General features: G+C 43.7%; 1 protein-coding gene across 4 annotated transcripts in view; it reads left to right on the top strand.

Annotated features, from left to right (window-relative positions):
- LOC138258968 (cullin-associated NEDD8-dissociated protein 1-like) overlaps positions 1 to 21,998 on the top strand; it is a 191,451-nt gene that overhangs the window by 110,552 nt on the left and 58,901 nt on the right. For 3 of the 4 annotated variants that reach the window (XM_069206323.1, XM_069206321.1, XM_069206322.1), the window contains exons 10-12: positions 7,554 to 9,059; positions 13,447 to 13,542; positions 20,173 to 20,342. In XM_069206323.1, the coding sequence (XP_069062424.1) occupies positions 7,554 to 9,059; positions 13,447 to 13,542; positions 20,173 to 20,342 (1,772 nt within the window). Of the gene's footprint in view, positions 1 to 7,553; positions 9,060 to 13,446; positions 13,543 to 18,989; positions 19,094 to 20,172; positions 20,343 to 21,998 lie in introns of those variants that run through there. The other variant, XM_069206324.1, reaches the window with a different exon arrangement.

Here is a 21,998-nt window from a genome sequence, read left to right as displayed (position 1 = left end):
GACAGAGCAATCCAAGGCCTACTCCATGACGTGAGGTGGTTTAGACATTCACGATATAGTTTACACCTTAATGCCAGCTAATAAAATCAACATCCAGTCAGTGCTTTACTTCATAAAAGAAAAGTACTTTAAGACACACAAAAATATACTACTCATAAAGCTACTAAGAAACACAGTGAAAATCAGAAGTCTTTACAAGTTCTGACTACAAACGTTAGTGTAGCTCATAGTCGCAAAGCACACTTTTTTTGCAGTGATTTGGTTTCAGAAGTTGATATAAATTTAAATGTTCCTGGTCCACACACTGTCCCACAACCCAAAGCAAAGCAACAAAAGGTCCTACCCTTCCTATGTGAGGACACCGTTCTGGTAGTTTTAGAGGTCTGGGTGGTGGTGCTGGTGTCTTGGCACCGTTAGTGGAGTCTCACTAGTCCAGTAACTACAGGGCTAGCTGTAGAACGGTTGTGGCTGGCCAATGTGCAGCCCACCCTTATCCCCTCAGGTGACACAGAAGGGATTGGGGGGGCTGTACCACTAGTGCAGGACAAGCGAGGACGAAGCTGGAGACCATGCACGTCATGGGCAGGGACCAAGTGGTAAAAATGTTTTAACCGAGGCAGTCTTCTGCCACCTATAGATAGTAACTTGAAGCACCCACAGACTCAAGGGAGGGGTCAGGTTGAAGTAGTATCACTGTGAGTGACAATATGGAGCTTCCCCCATCTCCCTCGATTTTGTTGGCATGGCCAGACTGGCAGTAACGGGCATCAGGCTTTTCCCCGGGTGGACGGGTAGGGGGCCACTTTTGTTACTGGGGGCTGGTTTTGCAGCAGTTTGAAAGCACTGCAGGGTTCCTTGTATATCCAGCAGTTTTGGGGCAACAGTAAAAGTTCCCAGATAACTCTGGTGATTAATGTACTTCTTGGAGAGAGATCGGGGTTTTGTCTAGCGGCAGTTGTGACTCATCTAAGGTAGCACAGAGGGTTAATATGCTTGCTGCAAACAACGTGTATTTGTTATGTTCTGAATCCTGAGCACTCTTAAAAAAATGCCTACCCAGAATGGATGACATGAATCCCACACCTTGAAGTCCCATTCATCAGCATTTTCTATACACTGATTTACACATGTATGATTCATTGTCTCTGTATGTGTGTGTGACGTAAAGTGCTCCAACATCTTACGCTGGTAAGAGAAGTGCTATGAAATACATGTGAGATAGGGGCTATGGAAAGATGAAACGCGCTGTTAGAGGGTGATGGTGAGGGAATCATTCAAGAACCCTAATAAAGATTGCTGTATCCTGGTGCACTGTAAGATCATCAACTACTATGCTTTAAAAAAAGAAAATGCAATTGAAAATATAATTAATAATGTGTTGTAGAATGCACTGCCTTGCCATTTTACCCCAAATTTGTTAGGGTGGGGTTGCTCCCACCCACCCCCTACCCAACCCCCAACCCTACAAGACCTCTTGAAGTGGTCAGGCTCGCTCGCTATGCACTCTATGCGGACTGTTATGACAAAATCTGCCTGGGCTGCTTCATGTTCCCAGTCCGGCCATGTTTGTTGAGCACACATTTCCTTATCTTGAGCAGCTGTCTGCAGTCTCCTTCTATTCCAAAGCACCACTAGCGTCCACAAGCCTCGCAGACAGCTCATTCTCTTCTGGAATGCCGCCTGATGAGCTGAAACAACAAGAAGGTGATAGATGGAATGCTCTGGGCGGCATTCCAGTTCATCATTTTTCGCCTCCCACCATGCCACCTCAGTTTGGATGCAGCCATAAATCAGTTTTGAGCCTGCTTCAGTGGGAACTGTTCAGCCCTAACTGCCAGGCCAGGTTCTCCCAGAACCGGAAGACAAGCGACCACTGTGCCACTGAAACCAAACTTTATCTGGCTTATGAGACCTAATCAGGGCGTTGCTTGTGTTCTGGTTCAGGGAGGACATGGCTAGGCGGTTCAGGTCGACTGTTCCCATTGTAGCAGGGTTACGACTTGTTTGCATACGGCTGCTCCAAACTAAGGTGACATGGTGGGCAAAAAACAATGGATTGGGATGTGGTCCCCGTGATTGCCAGAGGGTGAGTTCATTTCAAGCACTCCATCCATCACCTTGTTGTTGCAGCTGATGCCTTAAGTGCAACGTGTATGCTAGTCGTGGGTGCAGTTCTAACTGTACCACTGGAACCAAGCTATACCTGATTGATGAGCCCTAACCAGAGTGAAACCGTCCTGGGTTGCTTGTGTCTGCTTCAGGGAGGACTTGGCTTGGTATTTCGGGTTGGAATGTTCCCACTGTTAAAATTGATTTGCATTTGACTGGGTCCGAACAAAGGTGGCATGGTCGGCATAAAAAAAAGGAGATTGTGCTGTTTCCTGAATGATTGCTAGTGGTTGAGATGAATTAAAGTATTCCATCCATCTATGTCTTGTTGTTTTTGTCTGATGAGCAGAAGTCCAGCTCCTCCTGTCAAAATTGCAAATTCATTTCAGCAATAATCTGTCACAGAGACACTGTCTTAAGTTTAAACCCTATCCCTGGGTCTGAAAGGAGACTCCTGGATCTCATCTTCCTTGACGACCCCTTATTGGTGACTTGACAAATAAAAGAAAACAACTTTGTTTTCTATCATTCCCTGATTGAAGGGATTGTCCATTCGGGAGTGGGGGGGGGGTGCTACTTTTGCATCATGGGTGCCTCCAGTACACCATGTTCACTGCGTGATTAGTCCGTGTGACAAGGGCTCCTTCCCAGCCTCTTGGTACCTGTCAGGCCTATGCCCCAGATACATTTTAATCAACTCCAGATCTGGAGGCCCTGACCATCACCCAGCATAAAGGACGGGAGTTGTCCCAGCAGATGGAGTCGTAACTAAATATAGATGAGAGCTGGTACCTACTCACCAAGCTCCTGCAAGGAACAGGGATGGGAACTGAAATGTCCAGCAGAAAGGATAACACCTCAGCTCCCTAACCTCACTCAGTGAGCCCATTGGCTCTCAGTACACATATGATAGAGGCTAAATGAACCCAGGTAAGGGAGACTGCACAGCTTTACCTGGTGGGAGCTGGTTGGCCTCCCCACCTAAAAGGCACAGTGGTACAGCTACTCCTAAGTATAGGTTGATGCTGCCACCACTGTCAGTGTACCAAACCCGAGTAGCCACTCTCTGGAAAAGAGGAATGCACTGTGCATGCCTCCTGAACCTCAGAGCCAAACTTGTGTGTCTCAATCCATGTAAACAGGAAACCTCTCAGTGGAGGTGAGTGATTGTCATGTTCACTGAGGTAGAGCTCAATAAAATCTACAGCAGCTTTCTAGTGACTTGCCAGATCAAAATAGAGGAGGGAAGCACACTTTCCACAGCCAAGCAGAAGACTGCCTGTTCCAACACATCAGATTTTTAATTCTTATTCACCTATCATTTTTTGCAGAGTTTGGTCGTTCAAGCATCTTCAGCAAAATTAAGCCACATTGTTTTCTCTATGGCACCATCGGACCTTGAGTCTAAACATCAACATTCTATGGGGCACAAAGTTTTTGCTTTGGGCAGTGTGACCTATGCATTGCTAATGCCTTTTGGCTCCTAGGATGGTGTGTCCAAGCAGCATTGGAAATGGCAAAGCTGATTTTTACTAGCTTTTCTGCAACACATAAGAGGACACTTTTGCAAACGAGTAAAAGACAACCTAGTGCCTCAAATCAAATTCTGATATATGACCTGGACTCAGTAGACGCACTGGCCTTTTCTGTGGCTACAGCTGTTACCCTAAGTAAACATGACTGAAAATGCTCCTCTGAGATGTTTTTGCAGTAGTCCAGGCTGCTCTAATAAATAGGGCTTTGATTTTTAATGGGAAGAGGATTTTTGTGGAAAATGTAGACTCTTCTTTGGAGTGTTTTTAAAACAGCTGTTCTGTGGTGCACATGATGAGTCTGACTTCCCCAGCCAAGCAGTCACATGAACAATAAGGCCACTTTTGCAGATTTCCGAAAACCCTCTTGGCTGGTTCAGAACTCGCAGAAGTTCTGCTTCTTTCACTGTGAGGTGAATCTAACAGACTCCAGCAACAGACACTATCTTCCCCAGCTTTAAAGTCACTTTGTTTTGCTCTACCTGCACCATTAGCTTCTGGTTGCTGGGGAGCAGTGGGGCTGATGACCTTTAAAAGTGGTGGGGCGTAATCCTTGGCCCGCATTCAAAACAGCTTTTTCTTGAAGGGTTTTCTCACACTTTCTTGTACTGAGTTTACTGTTTCACTCTGACTCACTCAGCCTCACTAATACAGGCAGTCTCACTCATTCTACTCTGGCCCACTCTGTCTCACTTAGTCCCACTCATTCTCACTCATTCAGAATTACTCAGTCTTACTGTGACTCAGTCTCACACACAGTAGCACTCAGTTATACTCACGGTCACTCTCCCTCATTTGCTCACATTCATTCTCACACATACTGGTTCTGATCATCACTCATTCTCACTCACTCTGACTCATTCCTTCACTGAGTTGCTCTCTCACTTTAACTCGCACACATTGTCACACAGACATGCTCACAGCCCCGAACAGTATCTCTGATGGCTGGCGCAGGCACCTTCATGCACCTGTGTCAGCAGTCAGAGTCACTAGCTGCCTCAGTTATTTGCTGGACTAGAAGCGGGTCTGCATTTTATTTTTCTTATATCAAGGTGAGTAATTATTGACTCTTGATGCAACAAAACATGGACCACAAAACAAGGAGGGTGTAGTGTAGCTGTGGAGCCCATAAAAAAGGGTAGCCACTGGTCAATCAAACCAATCAGTCCACTCACTCATCCATCCTTTCACGTATCCATTCCCCTTTCATCCATCCATTCCATCATCCATCCCCCATTTTGCTCATCCAGCCACCCTTTTGTTCATCCATCTTCCCTTTTCATCCATCTATCTAGACTTTCACTTCATCCATCCATCATCCTCCCTTTGGCTCATCCATCTATTCACCCTTTCACTAAGCCATCCACCCTTACACCCATCTATCGTCCCTTCATCCCATCCATCCTTTCACTTATCCATCCATCAATTCACCCTTTCACTCATCCATCCTTTATCCAGACCTCCATCTGCCCTGCCTATTACTCATCCGTCTTTACATACATCCTTTCGCTCATGCATCCATACTTTCGCTCCATCCATCCATCCATCCTTTTACCCTTCCACTCATCCATCCTTTCACTCGTTTGACCATCCTTTCTCTCATCATCCATCAACCCATCCTTTCATTCCATCCATCCATCCATCCTTTCACTCAGACACCCTCCCTGCCTTTTATTCTTACATCCATCCTTTCACACATTCATCCGTGCGTCGATCCATGCACCATTTCATCCACTCATCCTTCCTTTCACTTACTGACCTTCCCACGTTAATTATGAGTGTTTGTCTGCCGAGCTGCAGACAGAAAAGGGCCATGAGGAACCCCGTTTTACTGTAGCTGCTAAAGCAAGGGGAAGGTGGGTTCTTCGATGGTCCAGATGCAGACAGAAGTTTAGCTGCACGTTTACCTCTTAGTCCACTAGTGCAGTTGTTGTCCGAAGCTGGTTACTTCCCTTTCTTGGGCTTCTACGGTCGAGATAAGGAACACTCTGTCCTTCTCAGTTCCATAATGTTTTTTTTCAAAGTGAAGCCAAATGCAGTACTAAACATGTGTTACTGTCAGAAGAGAAGTCCCCTGCACCCCTCCTACAGCCTGCCCCTCTGTGATGACCAACAAATTGTTACCACCCACTCCCTCCTTGTCTCATCGACCTGCCCCACCCCCAGCCATTGAAGTGGATGGAGTTTTGTAAATCCTTGCAGGGCCACTGTTCATGCCCCCCAAAACCAACTGAATCAATTGCTTTCTAATTCAGCATTCCCTCTCCGATGATGTCACTGCTATAGCTTGTGCCTTCTTTTCAAAGAAAACCTCGCCCGGTTGGCACTTACGCAGTGGGACATCTGCAAAACTCACTAGTGTTCACCCAAGAGATTCAGCACACTGTCTCAGAGCAGTGATTTATTCTCAGCTGCTCTGTGTTTATTTCCCTGTTCTTGCCTCCTCCCGGAAGGTGGCAGGGCAACACCCCTTTTGCCCATGCACAGCAGTTGCCCATGCGGGGGAGTCTCTTTTTCTGGCCCATTGGAAGTCCATCGTAATGTATTGCTTAGTGCTTCAACTAGTCCGCAAGGGTTACGCCTTCTACTTTCTGTCCACCTCTTGAGATTGCCGACCTTTAACCAGAAAGTGCATCCCATCCCTTGCTTTGATCTTGGAGATGGAATTTGCATAAATGGGCCTTTAAGTGACACCCTCTCAGGCGCGAAGAGATGGATATTTTGCTGTGGCATGCTACATGATTTCCTTACATGACTTCCATGATTTCAGTTCTGTCCTGCCTTCTGGTGAGTGTGGCTGTGGAACTCATTCATAAGGAAAGTGAGGAATCTGCTGGAAGGAGTATCAAACAGAAGCAAATGTTACTGACCTTCAGTAATGATATTTCTGATAATACCATATCTTCACCTAGATTGCCAACCACCCTACCTGAGTTGGTGCTTTTCCTAAGCATCGAAGTATGAAAATTGTTACTCTTGTTTTATTGCCTCTTGTCATTAGGTTCTTTCTGTTCCTCTCTGCATACTTTGGTTGGGTGCTGAAAAAAGTAAGGAACCAATGGCAGCACAAAATATAGGCCATTGTCTTTATTTCCTGGATGTGTCTGCCATAGTTGAATTCAAATGGTACTTTTTGGTGACGCTGGAGAGCTACTCGAGGAAAGGTTCCCAGATCCATTTCTGGCTATCGGGACATCCCTTTAGAAAAGCAATATGCAGAAAGATACAGTAATCACCTGAAATATTAGTACAGAAGTGTCTTGATTTACACGTAATTCTTCATTTTAGGAGACATCTTATCACATTTTACCAGGTGGAATGAATATCGCTAAACCCCAGGGAAAACTTTATTCGCAACTTTTGTTGAATTGAATTGTCGACCTTTCTATTTTATTGGGGTAATTTGAAAGTACCCCTTAGTAATTGTACAAAATACCCTATACTTGTATCTCCATCTAAAACTCATTATATCCAGGGAGCTTTACCTAAGGTAAAAAGGGTTCCTGCCCCTTGACAAGTTGGGTGTTCCTCCTGCTTAAGAATTGTGTATCTTATTGCAGCAATCTGACTCTCACCCCTGTAATCATCCTGTCTCTTTCTTGTTCCTTTGTAACAGTGGGACAGAGTAATCCCGTTCCAAGAGCCACACACTTACATTTTCAGGAAGTATCATGAGGCACAGTGCCTTCAGAAACGAATTCAAAGTTAATTTTAATTGTAATCTGAGCCTAGAAAAAATAAATAAATGTGACAGGCCCCGTAGAAAATAGAATGTTTTGGATAACTGTTTTGCCAATTGACTAGAGTGGATCATAAAACTGTAAATAATTAGGGTTTTGAGGGAGGACATATTTTTTCTACTATTTGCCTTTCGATCTTGAAGTATAATAAATACTTGTTTTCTTGTTACAGCTATTCTGTTCTCCTTGACTGATAAATCCAGCTCTTCCAACATGAGGATTGATACTCTGGCCTTCCTTCATGTCATCCTGTGCAACCACCCACCTGAAGTGTTCCATCCACATATTGGGTCTCTCCTTCCAGCTCTCGTGGCCTGCATCACTGATCCATTTTATAAGATCATCTCTGAGGCCCTCCTAGTCACCCAGCAACTGGTGAAAGTTATCCGTCCACTGGACAAACCCTTGAACTTAGACTGCAAACCATATGTCCGTGAACTGTTTGCCAGCACATTGAAGAGGCTCAAAGCAGCAGACATTGACCAGGAAGTGAAAGAGCGTGCTATTGCCTGTATGGGGCAGATAGTCTGCAACCTTGGGGATCACTTGGGAGATGAACTCCAGCCCACCCTGCAGATATTCTTGGAGAGGCTCAAAAATGAAATAACAAGGTTGGCCACTGTTAAGGCGCTTACACTTATCGCATGCTCCCCATTGAAGATTGACCTGCGGCCCATCCTCGGGGATGGGTTTCCCATCCTGGCCTCCTTTCTGCGCAAGAACCAACGGGCCCTGAAGCTGAGCACCCTAACTGCTTTGGACATCCTGATCAAAAACTATAGTGACAGCTTAAAGCCAGCCATGATTGAAGCAGTTCTGACTGAGCTGCCCCCTCTGATAGGGGAGAACGATATGCATATTTCTCAAGTGTCCATCGTGATGCTTACGTCCCTAGCTACCGCCTATCCACCATCCGTGTCCAAGATAAGTGGTTCCATCCTGCTGGAACTTTTCCGCCTTGTGCACTCCCCTCTGCTGCAGGGAGGGGTTCTTAATGCCATATTAGACTTCTTTCGGGCTCTGGTGCTCTCCAATACACGTGGGCTAGGATATGCAGATCTGATGAAACAACTAACGGGCCCTGCCTACTCCTCAAGCCATGCCACTGCTCCTGTATCTGTTCACAAACAAGCATATTACTCCGTAGCCAAATGTGTGGCTGCCCTTTCGTCCATGTGTCCCAAAGAGGCTTCCGGGATGGTGACTCAGTTTATTCAAGATGTGAAGAATCCCAAGTCCAGTGACGCTGTGCAGATGCTGGCTTTGCTTTCATTGGCTGAAATGGGACGCACCATGAACCTTGGATCACAGAGGGACCTGAAATCAGTCATCCTAGAGGCCTTCTCCTCCTCCAGTGAGGAGGTGAAGTCCGCAGCCTCTTACACCCTAGGGAGCGTCAGCATCGGCAGCCTGAAGGAGTACCTTCCCTTCATCCTGAGGGAGATCGGGAGCCAGCCCAAGAGGCAGTACCTGCTGCTGCACTCCCTCAAGGAGGTGATCAGCGCCTCGCCTGCCGGTGACCTGAAGCCCTTTCTAGAGGACATCTGGGTCTTGCTCTTCAAGCACTGCGAATGCTCGGAAGAAGGGACTCGCAACGTGGTGGCGGAGTGCCTGGGGAAGCTGACCCTGGTCAACCCTTCCCAGCTGCTCCCGAGGCTGAAGAAGCAGCTGACAGCAGGTAAGAGCACTAGCGCCTCGAGGGCCAGACTAGCATCCTGGTTGTGCTGTTTACTAATAGTGTTACCCTTAGCCTAGAAGAGGAATTGAAGTTTCCTTTAATGAAGTTTACCTCTACTGCCCCCACCTTGCCATATATCTGCTTCCTTGTTATCCTGTCTGGGTCATAGCATTAAGGCAGCAACCTGGAGTTTTACAATTTACTTCTGAAGTGTGGAATAGGGCCTCCTTTTTAACTCGTCACGTTGTCCTAAGAATGTTCACTGACGCTTTGTAAAATGTGTCACTTCCAAACACAAACTGTTTAACTTGTAATCACAGTTGATAAAATACTTCTAGAAGATCTTCATCTTTTAAACGTTTACTGTTTTACATACATAACCTGCAGTGATCATCAGCGCATTTAGAGCACATGAAAATACCAAACTAAACATAGTTGTCATCAAATCTTTATCCCGTTCCCAATTAATATTTTTTATTAGGCCTTAGCTGGAGAGCAAGGCAGTCTACATATAAACGTTGATTCAGTACGTACGTGAATTACCCTGTCACTGAATTCTTAGGGGTGAAGAATTTGGCAACATATATGACTGTTTTGTTGTGTGTTGTTTATTGATTACATCTTTTTATTGAGTTTTTAAATTCCAGCAACTGACTCCTAAAGCCCGGTAGCTGGTGTGGATAAGAGGACATTTATTGAATAACTCTAGTATATCAGAACTGTGATATTAAACCAGAAAAGAGGCTAACTAGCCATCTTTCCTCTCTGTTAAACTCCAAGCTAAGCCCTCTCCTTCCAATCCTCTTTTTTCAGCACCTGGAGATTGGTGCAGCTCCTCTACAGGTGAATTGGCTTGTGTTTAGCTGCGAGCAGTGTGTTCAGGTGAAGCTAATGTCTTGTGTAGTCTGGTCTGACCTCTTACCGTAGCCAGGATTTCTGAGGTGGAATAATTTTATGATCCTCAAGTAATCTGTGGCGTGTGAGCCCTCTGAATTCAATTAAGAGATAATCCATAAGGGGCTCCCATATTTATCAAACCCTCAAGGATCTTGAAAAAACGTGAATGCTATTATTCCATTCTCATTATCTATATTTTTGTAAACAATGGTGGAGTGTGGATATCCTTTGTTTTTTCTGCATAAGGCAAGAATGGTTTGTTTGATGCTATTAAGGAAAGTTACATTTGCTTATCGTCTGAGTTCAAAGGGAAACTTGGTTTATTAGGTAGCATGAATATCGTGTACGCGTGGGATAGAGGTATTTCAATGTGAAATGTATCAACTTTTGCATCTTCTTTCCAAAAGGTCTGGGCTTTTGGTCATGACCACAGTAGGTGTGTTAGGGCCCCCCTCCAAGTCACGTTTGTTTCAACAGTTGTTCATATTGCTTGGGTCCCATTTGTGTAGTTTGACCAATGTAAAAAAAAAAACAGCAGCTAATCAGTTTCATTGAATTTTTTTTATGCTGTGCCTTGGGTTGTTTTGATATGTATCTGTGCCCAGTCATCATTGGTTATTTTGCACCCCACCTCTATTTCCTATCTCTGTTTCTGTTGGTCCGGTCACATCCCAGGTTGTCTGTCAGTATTTTATAAATTTCTGAGACTAATCTCTTGTCACCTCCATTCATAAGATCCATTTTTCGAAGTTTGTCTGGCCACGATTTGCTGCCTGTCTAATCTCAGTTGCATTGCCCAATGCCTGATTGCCAGTAGTGATAGAGCTCTCCCACTGGGATACTGAATTCTTTTTTCGTGTCTCTAAATCTTTCATCCCTGCCTTGTCAAACAAGTCTCCTATTCAGGTGCATCTTGCATCTGCACGGGCTGGAAATGCCTGTCCATCTTGATCGTATTTTCAGTTATTGTGGTGAAAGGTGACGGGAAGATGTTTACACCCTTCTGTACTTCACCTCCCTCCCACTATGTAAGTGTGAATCTAGAGACTGGTGAGAATTATTATCCCCATGTGTTGTGTGTTTTACAGCCAGGACACTTTCTGTAGTTGGGTTGCCTAGATTTATTGATCAACGAAGCACTTGCTTTCCCGTCTCTCTGCCTCTCTATTCAAGCTTGAAGCGCAGCCAGGAGGCCTGATAATATTTTGTAAACTCTGGCACTCCAGCCCCTCTTGCCATGTAGGTCTGGACAACCTTTGCCTGGCAGTTCTATGACACCCCCCCCCCCCGATGAATTTCCCATTTGCTCTTGGTGGTTTCATAAAGATTATGGTTGGTAGTGGGAGCAGTGTGGAGCGCACAACTACAGCATCCTGGTTAATGTTGTTCTGATGACAGCTATGCGCCCCATCCATGATAGACCCTTTGTGCGATGCGTCAGTGAGTATCCCTACAGATAGATTTCTTGTAATAATGGTAAGATGTTGGCTTCAGCAAAGTCAACTGTATGTTTTGCCCATTTGAATGGGATACTGGGATGTCACCGCTACTAGTGTCTCCCGAGAGAGCAAAAGGTTTTCTATCTCTGTTAAATGCGGTGGTAGCAGCTATGAGGGTCACTCTCGCTACCGCCTTCTGTGTGTTCCTATGTCTACCCATTATTATTTTCTGCGGAGTATGATCTTATTATTTCTGCTAGGGAGTCTCTGAATTGTATCTCTAGTAACATACTTTCTCTGAGCCTCTGCTGTCCATTGGTACAGCGCCTAGCTGGTTTTTGGACTTCTATTGGCATTGTTAACATATTATATTTATTTGTATAGCGCGCTAATCACTCTTGAGGGTATCCAGGCTTCTAATATCATGGTCCGAGAGGTTTAGGCTCCCTATTTTTGTGTTGGTGACATCTTTCTGGAGTGATGAGTAGACCAAAAAGTGGTTGTCTCATGCACATCTTATGTGCATGTGCATGTTAAGTAAAGTAAAGTCTTGTCGGTCCGGGTGTTGTGCCTGCCATATGCCGGACAGGTCCGTTTGTCCTAGGCAGTTCTGCATTTCGGTTCTAAGTGTTCCTAAACCTTCTGCTCTAAATACGGATCTTTCCTGCTTTTCACCCGTAACCACAATCTAAGGCCATCTCGTGTGAGTATGTCCTCTCCCCTTCATCCAGAGGTACTGGGATCGTGTCCTTAAGGAAAAACGTTTTGTTGTTTCAAAACTGTTTACTGCAAAAATGACAGCTATCTTAGAACATACATTTACACAGATCTCCATTATAAAGCAGCTGTGGCACGCAGGGGAGATGAGACTACGTTTGCTGACACCGACAGTGATGAGCAGAGAGTACCTGCCTGTGTTTTTGGTTAACTAATAATAATTTACAAAAAGTGCTTTGCATAGAAGCATTATATAAATCGAGGTTTTTATTATTAAAGATTCAATCATCCTCTCCACTCTAGAAATAGTGTTTCCTAAGTGGTGTATTTTTACTACTAGCAAATAAGTATGGTTGCACAGCACCAAATTCAATGTGTTGTGGCATATGTTTGATAAGGAGATCTTTCTCACCTCCTTAGCAGATTAGTGATTGAAATTAAAATGTGAATAGTGAAGAGGGTACTTTCAAAACTGATGCTCCGAAAGCACCCTCTTTGCACATTCGCAGGTTTATATTTTTTAAACAAAAGATCCTAAAACTGACTGGGAGCCTCTGTGCGTTAAGCACAGTCCTGGCTGTGTCTCTGTACTGGGGAGGGCTGATGAAATGCAGACTTTCTTGGCAGTTGCTGCACAACATGTGTGCACTGCTCAGAGGTGCTTGTGGAGCAACAGCCAGCTTCATGGCGCAGGGAGCAGTAATGAGTCCTAGCTTCATTTTCACAAGCAGCAAACCCCATCAGATAAGCTGAGATGGGTGAGGGAGAAAGAACAGGATCTGGACTAACCCTTCTGCCATAACTACCCACAGGCACGTGGTTCTGTCTGAATCATTTCAACATCTTGTATAGATTTCTAGTGAGGCCGTGTCCCGGTCCCTGCCACAAAATGTTCCCTCTCCTAAATGATAGACACAAGGCTGAACGTTTGTTTCACTGTATGCAATGTCTATTAGCTTCCAAAGTTAGCTTCAACATTCGAGCATGATCTCCTTGTGCAGGGTGACAAAGTTCTCCTGCAGCACAGACAAGTGTTTGGACCTTTTAAAATCTTTGATTAATGAAAATCTTTGCCACGTTTCACTTATTTACACCTATACGTAGGATCACTATCGTTCACTTCTTCACAACAGGGTGTAGGTAGTACAAGTTATGTCTTTAAATGCACATTTTCAGTGTACTGCCAATGTAATTCCAACCTTCTCTCAATTTCTGGTGTTTCTACAGTGCTTGCTTGGAGACAGTGCCATGTTGATTCAAGTGTGGTGCAAATATGTGATATCTGTTCTTCTCTTGTTTTTTGTTTTTGTTTTTTGTTGTTTGTGCAATTTTAGGCTCTCCATATGCACGCAGCACTGTGGTGACTGCTATCAAATTTACCATTTCGGACCAGCCACAACCAATTGACCCACTTTTAAAGGGAAGCATAGGTAAGTGCAAAAGAATCACCTGGATGCTGATTAAAGGAACAGTCATTAGGAATGAAGTTTATACTCTGACTGTGTGTGTATTCAAGTGAAGCCTACTGTTGTCCCAGCACTCATATGCTGCATCTGGGGCAGTCTTCATCTTGAGCAAAGTATGATGCTGTCTACATAGCAAATTGATGTTGACCTGTGTGTGTTGTATGGACTCCTTTTGTTAGTCTTCTAATGAAGGTCACATTTGCACATTGGTTTCACATGGTTTACGGTGTCTTAATGCCTGCAGGTCTCGCATCTGAAATAACTTATAAAGTGAGAGCAAACAACTGCAATCCACAATATAGTGTAAGTTTTCAAAGGTTTGTCAGATTCTTAATTGCCCTTGACATAGTCTCTGGACTCATAACGCAGTGCCTCACTTGAAATGGTAATAAAAAATTAATGGTTTCTCTGGGGTTACTGATTGATATTAAATCGATGCTTCAGAACATATATCTTACTAACATCCTACAAATGACGAATTGTCAAGGGTAATGTATTCATTTTCGGTTGAATACAGTGGTAAAGGTGTGAATGAGTTAAGTAAATCAGTATAGGCCACATTAGGAAGTGCACTTCAAGAGCAAGCCTTTAGTTTGAAGCAGTCAAATCCAATTACGTTTGTTCAATATACACAATAAATGACACAAAGGGGGTTATTACAACTTTGGAGGAGGTGTTAATCCGTCCCAAAAGTGACGGTAAAGTGACGGATATACCACCAGCCGTATTACGAGTCCATTATATCCTATGGAACTCATAATACGGCTGGTGGTATATCCGTCACTTTACCGTCACTTTTGGGACGGATTAACACCTCCTCCAAAGTTGTAATAACCCCCAAAGTGTTGATAGCGCATTGTGTATAAAGTGGTAAACAAGTGTGTATCAAAAGCATATAGTTACCAAAGCCGATGCTGAATCTCCAGAGTATTGCATCCTTGTCTCAAATGCTCGAAAGTTGTATTTGCATGCTTCAAAAGACTTCACCTTCTAACATATCTCTTACCACGCTACATCGCACCTTCCTCCAGTTTATAAAGACAGTCTCATTTAGTGCTGAACTAAGGTCCGGATCACATGTAGTGGCAGAATGTTTCTCAAGTATATAGTCAGCACTGATGAGTTAAACTGTTTGCTTCTTGACTTCAGAACTATCCTAATAATAGGATTTAGTAAAGAGATTTTGGTCTGCTCCATACATAGCCACAGCCTTATTCATAAGAGCTCACATACAGTTGCCTGCTTGACTACAGCCTGAGTCTTCTCAAAGGACTAGGGTGTCCAGCCCTTCGTTACCTACAGCTTGACAGTACCAGTCTAGGCCAGGGCTTGAGAATTCTCTCTCTCATGGACTTAGAAGGAGCTTCCTGCTCATTCATAAACTCTCTCCTTCCTATATAAAATGTTGAAGTTCCTCTTTAAGGCAAAAAATCAGTTTTCTTGGGACCACAAGTAGCAGTGTCTAAAAGAGATCTAGTAATTTTCGGAGGATAACTATATTCATTATAAATCTGAATGATGTGGCTACGATGCTTTTCATGACAGACAGTTATCATTGCCATACTGTCCCGGATCACAATATGTTCTGTATGGTGCAGCAATGATACTTTATATCAAAGAAAACATCATTGTCACACTTCCCACCTCTACTAAGAGTTCTCGAGGTACAAAAACTGAAGAGATAAAAGAATTGCACAAAGGAAGCAACATCCTGATCCACACATTAATTCTGGCTCTTTCACAAAAAAACACATAAAAAACTGAACAATTCCAGAGAACCCTAGGAAGAATGGGTACCTAGTTAACAAACTTCGAAGATACTGACACATTAAATGAAACTGAAACAGATGACCGGGGTAGTGCTCTGAGGATTCCAGTTCTGCTCAAGACCTTCCCAAACCTCAGTCCCACTTGTGCAGTGAAAACACTCCTCATAGTCACCATTAACTGAGGAGTACTTCACAGGATGACTGGACAATCATACCTCATCAGACCACGCTGACAAAGACTTGAATTCTATAAGAAGAATATGAGTCCTGTATTCTCCGTGGGACAAAATAACTATAGAAATCCTAAACAAAAAGAGTTCCTGATCCATAGAGCTCCTTTCAGGTCTAGTGTAAGCATATGACATTTTGTATACTTTTAAGTATACTTCTTCTGTGGGCTTTCAGCTATTTCATTTGTTAGTTTTAGTGTCATTTACAAATCCTTGCTTGCTAGTGGTCAGTCATGCCTCTTTGTCCCTCCTTCTTCTATGTGGGAGCAGGGAGCAACTACTGTATAATTACGCTTTGTCCTCCTTATCTGGTCTGTAGGGGACTTTTTTTTACTTCGTTTCCTGCTCCTGTCCAGGGAAGTTCCATTTTCATTTGCAGGAACCCCACGCATGCAGTCTGCCAGAGCACTTCAGTACTTCCAGTCAATACATTCAGTGCTGGGACCTCAGGTGCAGCTCCATCAGCGACCTCTGCTCACATGCTCCAAGCCCTCGGCCATGCCAGTGCAAGGAACCCCACGTACGCTGTCTGCCAGAGCACCTCAGTTCTTGCAGTCAGTACACTCTGCTGCTCCAGTACTGGGACCTTGGGTGCCGCTCCATCAGTGCGTCTTAGTTCACATACTCCAAACGCTCAGCCGTGCCAGTGTCAGGAACCCCACGCATGCTCTCTGCCAGAGCACCTCAGTTCTTGCAGTGCAAGTACACTCTGCTGCTCCAGTACTGGGACCTCGGGCGCAGCTCCATTAGTGCACCTTCATTCACCTGCTCCAAGCCCTAAGCCGTGCCAGTGCCAGGAACCCCATGCACGCTGTCTGCCAGAGTACCTCAGTTCTTGCAGTGCAAGTACAGTCTGCTGCTCCAGTACTGGGACCACGGGCGCAGCTCCATTAGTGCACCTCTGTTTACACTCTCCAAGCCCTCAGCCATGCCAGTGCCAGGAACCCCATGCACGCTATCTGCCAGAGCACCTCAGTTCTTGCAGTCAGAACACTCTGCTGCTCCAGTACTGGACCTCGGGCGCAGATCCATCAGTGCACCTCAGTTCAACCCCGGTGAAGTCACTTCCTTTCCTATACTGGGACCCTGCTGACATATATTTCCATTACAGCAGTTCAGTTCTAATATTCAGTCCCACTGTCAAGCCAATGCTGGACCCAAAAGAGCAAAACACAGCTCAGCCAGTGCACCTCAAGTCTAACATCCAGCACCACTATTGATGGGAACCACCACAGCTCTGCCAGAATCCATCAATTCTAACATTCAATGCACATTTCTTCTCAGTACTAGGGCTTACACGTTCCCTTCAGGACTCTTCGCCTCTGTGGTTTAGAGGCAATGCCACTCCCATGCTGGTCCCCACTCACAGCTTCACCAGGACACCTCCAGGCTAACACTTGGCAACACTGGCATGCCAGTACTAGGTTCAACACATAGCTCCATTAACATACCTCACTTCTGACCTTGTGTGCCCGTTACTATTCCAGTACTGCAGCCCACATACAACTCTGTCAGTGCACCTCAACCCTAACCTGCAGCGCCCCATTATTCCAATACCAGGAATTACTCTGCGCTCTGTTTCTCATTCCTCACCTGCTGCCTTTCTGTTATTCCAGCACTGGGCCAGGACACAGCTCTGTCTGTACCCCTAATCCTGATCTGAAGTGCCCCAATATTGCTGTATCAGGGTTCACATACAACTCTGCTAATACGACTCCTGCTGTTCTGCAATGCCCCCTACTGTTCCACAGTTTGACTTCTGTTTGAGGACATGGGGGAGCCAATTAAATCTATTCTTAGCTGCCATCTTTATTTGGGAGGGTCTGTTTCACCTATCTCACTCCATTCTTTCCTTTACTCAGTTTACTCTCAATGTTTTCTTTCTCCCCCATTTTTCTCTTTCCAGCTCTTAAAATCCACACATTAACAGTTTTGCTCTTTCTTTCAACTGTTTATTTCTGCTCCTCTTGCTACCTCCTCTTTCAAATTTTCAAATGGTTATTTCTTTCCTTGTTTTGTTCCTCTTTTTTCCTTCATCAGGCATTCAGTCTTTCACAATTTTTTTCTCTTCCCTTCATTCTTTCTTTGTCTTTTTTATGTGTACTTTCCTTTGACTCGGTATGCGTCTTTCACTTTTTTTTTTTTTTTTTTAGATCTTTCTTCCTTTCTCTCGTGTTTTTCTTATCTTTATCTGTCATTTCACGTTTTACTATAAGTCCCTCTTTTTCTCATCTGTATGTGGAAGCCACAAGTTACTTGTCAGGACCTGAAGTGTCAAAGTGGTTTTCCCATTCTGTGTCCCTGGGAAATGTGTCAGTACATACATGCCCTGGCTCTTTCACTGCTTGTTTCCTATTCTGCTTTCTCTGCTGAAGCCTAGTTATCAATGGAGCAACAGGTGCAGTGGCATCTGGGCCCAGAGACCTACGGACCTCACTTAATTCTAATTACTGTTGTATTTTCGTACTGAAATTCCAGGCAACCATTTTTCTTCCATAGTCCAGGGCCTATGATACCGTTACTATGCCATTTGTCCTGTCCATGTTTACTCCTGAGTCCCTCTTTCCTTTCACCCTCCAGTCCATCCGAACTGATATTTTTGTAATGGTGTTTTGAGCATTGCACTCTAGTGCCAAAAGTTTATTTCTGATAAAGGTTTATATGATTATTATATATGTTTTAAGATAGAGTAAGAAGGATAGAGGTCGTACGTTAGTTAAATGCTGGGCCACTGGAATTATATGGCAGGAAAAGACAAAATTATGAGGCAGGATTGACCAATTAATGTGGCACGAAAAGTCCAGTTATGAATATACAATGCTAATTGTTCTAACTCAAGAAAATGTGATACCTATTGCATTGCAAATGCTTGTTAAGTGTTGTGTTTTGCAAAAGTGGTCATATTATCTGGATATGCATTTGTGCTGAATTTTATGTCTTTTTAATTGATTCTTGTGGTATATGTTTCACTTATTTACACACTAGTGGTGTGTGGGTGTGATATGAGATCAGTTGATAAAAGGAGCAGAGATATTAAAATAATGAAATACTTTTATAATGCCAATCCTGGGCACTAGAACAAATACTATGTGCAGTGAATGTTTGTGAATACATGATTAGAAATTGGTGGCTGATTGGAAGTCATTTACACTTTTTATTTAGTATGAGGCACGACTTTCTGCAGACTTTAATGGGCCAAACGCCAGACATTGGTAACATTTAGTCATGTAGAAACCCTTTTACAAGGTAGCCTGCAACATGAATCTACTCTCCTGGAAAATGTATAGTTTCTTGTGTCTGTGAACCATGCAACGTGCCCATGGAAATAATGAGGGCTCACCCCACCTTTGTTTCCCATGTGTTGAATGTGTTTTACTAAAATGAGAAAGATTTACTACGTACCTTTTTGCAGGCTTTCTTAGCCAAGGACACACTGCAGAATCTCAATGTCAGCTGAACAGATCCAGGGTTTTGCATTCCACAGGTGTGCGGTTTGCGACTTCTGAGGGCTAAGGGGTAAGGCCACCAATTTTAGGTGAATTTCATCCTGCCTCTTCCATTGCTACTTAATGCATCGGATGGGCCATCCATCTGATTTCTTTGAATACACCATTATAGATAAGGCAAATTCAGTGTACTTTCACCAACCATAGTCTATTACAGAGAAATACATAGGGTGCAGATTCTGCAAATATTAAACTGCCAATGCTTCCTCTCGAAGCAGTGTGCATGTTTGTCAAGACTACACCACCCAGTGCAGTTTTCCCCTCTAAAAATGTTTCTATGTTTTGTGGGAAGTCAGGCATAGCATTATAAAAAAAAAAGGTGTCCATAGTATACTTGTGGGCTCCTCCCTTCCCTTTTTAGGTCGAGCATAGCAGTACGTAAACGCTGTTTTTCTGACGTGTTGGCATCTATGTGGGATTTTGACCACGTCCACCTCACGCCTGTCACTTTCACTTGTTTCTGGGGTTGCCTTTCAAAAATCCTTTGATGACATTGGTAAATGCTTTACGTGTCCCCCTCCTTAGGGTGGTTTTGTTACCGCCTTGGGGACCGGCCCTGTTACATGGATAATTGCACATTTGCCGATATGTTTGGGAGCGAACTTCTTTTTCCTTTTGTCTCTCCTTCGTACTTATGCTCATGGCAGCCGTGGCGCTTTGAATTGACTTGCTTATGTCAACTGTTTTACTTTTCATTTTTAATTTGTGTGGCAAGAAAGTCCAGTTAGCAATTTACAACGCTAATAGCTCTAACTTGAGCAAACGCAAGACCATTGCATTGCAAATTCTTGTTATCAATACTCTCTGCCATCCTCTTAAGTCATAGGTCAAAAATAATCACCAGTGAGCAGCTTTTTAAAGTAGGGAAGGGGCAAGAGTGTACATGTTAGACATACATCGGCCTGAGTGCCACCAGGCAAGCAAAAACATCTGTAGAAGCAGTCTCCAGTCCCCTTACTAGGCAGCACGCTACCCACATGTTGATAATTTGAGACAGTTAGGCTAAGTGTAACTGAGTCACCATAATGGTAGCTATCTACGTTTTCATTTTAAAAATTTGCATTACATTTTTCTCTTTCAATTCTGCAGGAGATTTCCTAAAGACGCTCCAGGATTCAGATCTTAATGTTCGACGTGTTGCACTGGTGATGTTTAACTCTGCTGCTCACAACAAGCCAACTTTAGTTCGAGATCTGCTGGGAATGGTTTTGCCACACTTGTACAGTGAAACCAAGATCCGGAAAGACCTCATACGAGAGGTAGGATAGTCTACCTGCTTATAGCAGACGGATTCTAGGGCTATTAATCAGCTATTTCTTCCAGCAGAGTAAATTGGGAAAGTGACACCTACCAGCATACCATTTACAAATTCAGAAAGAATATAGTGGCAAAAGTCTATCCTTTCTTACCTCGGTATTTTCTCCCAAGTTGATAAAAAGTAAGATATAGTAGCAAAGTAACCCACCGTAACCTTAAAAGGTCAATAGTGGCCACAATATCCAATCTGAAGTGAAGCTTGTCCCGCAAGTGTATTTGTCTGAGAGTACAGACTAAAGTTCTTAGCAAGATATGGGCAAAGCCAAGTGCTGGTAATGGGAATATTCCTTGTGAGAGGCTCAATATCTGTTTTCCCTCTTGTAAAGTTCAATATTGGCATACCAGGTAAAAGCCAATTAGCTTTCTAATAAAATGTCAATAGATAAGACTATCTTATTTGGCTATAGTGTTTAAAAGAGATTAAGCATGTATGAACAGGTCCACGGTTTTTAATAAGCCCCATGAGCTTAAGATGTTTTTTAGTCTTCTTTAGAGAGTAATGTAAAACCCTCATGACATTGATGGTATTTCGCTGCATTAGACGCTTCAGTGTTGATGGACGCTTCAATATTTTAAGCACGGTGACGTGCATACCAAACACTCAAGACTGCAGAGCCCGGTGACGTGCACACCATATATTCAAGGTTGAACTTACATTCAAAAGCACAGTGATGCGCACACCAGCGTTCTGGTTCAGAGTTCGTTGATGTGCACACCAGGACAGTACATTTTGGTTATTGGTTTGTTGGTTACACTGTACCTTATTATCAGTACATAATGAAACACGTATCAATTACTACATCACCACTGTTTTTGCCTCATCAAGGGGTACCAGTGATTCAGTGGAAAGACTGGATAGATATCTTCGATAATTATCTTTTGGCTTTAGACAGTGAGGATTTCAGTTTTGCACATAAAAAAGCCGTTTTGTTGAATTGCTTAGGGTCAGCGGCGCAGATATTATTTAAATTCATGCCTTTAGCTACAGACAATGGAGCTCAAATTGATGACAAATACAGGGAAGCCAGAATTAGATTAAGCAATATGTTTGCAAAGGAAAGTAACGTAGTGATGGTGAGGTACAAGTTTTATACTCAACCACAGAGAGTTGGTGAGTCTATTGACGAGTTTGTATCAAGACTGAGAGAGCTGTCAGTGAAATGCCATTTTGGTGGGATGTGTGAGGAGATGATTAGAGATCAGTTGATGGTTCAATGCAAGAGTAGGAAGATCCAGGAAAGACTGTGGGCTGCAAAAAAATCCCAATTTAAAGGATGTGATTGAGATGGCTAAAGTAGTGGAAGAATCAGAATTATGTATGAGAGAAATGGGGAAACATACCTGCCTTGGAGCAGAACATGTGACGGAAGTAATAGGAGGAATTGAGAGTAGCTGTGGTAGTGTGGGAGCTGTGAGAAAGAATACACAGAGTTCACAGAAAACACAGAAATTTGTTTACAATAGGTTGAATAATAAGTGTAACAGAGGGGGGAGTAATTTACATAACAGTGAGTCCAAGGTGTGTTATGCTATAAATAGAGAGTGCAGGAGGTGTGGATGTAAGGGACACTTTGCACGTATGTGTAGTGAGTGGCCTA

This window comes from Pleurodeles waltl, chromosome 9 (assembly GCF_031143425.1).
Source record: "Pleurodeles waltl isolate 20211129_DDA chromosome 9, aPleWal1.hap1.20221129, whole genome shotgun sequence".
NCBI lineage: Eukaryota > Metazoa > Chordata > Amphibia > Caudata > Salamandridae > Pleurodeles > Pleurodeles waltl.
This window is presented reverse-complemented; position numbering and strand designations above follow the sequence as displayed.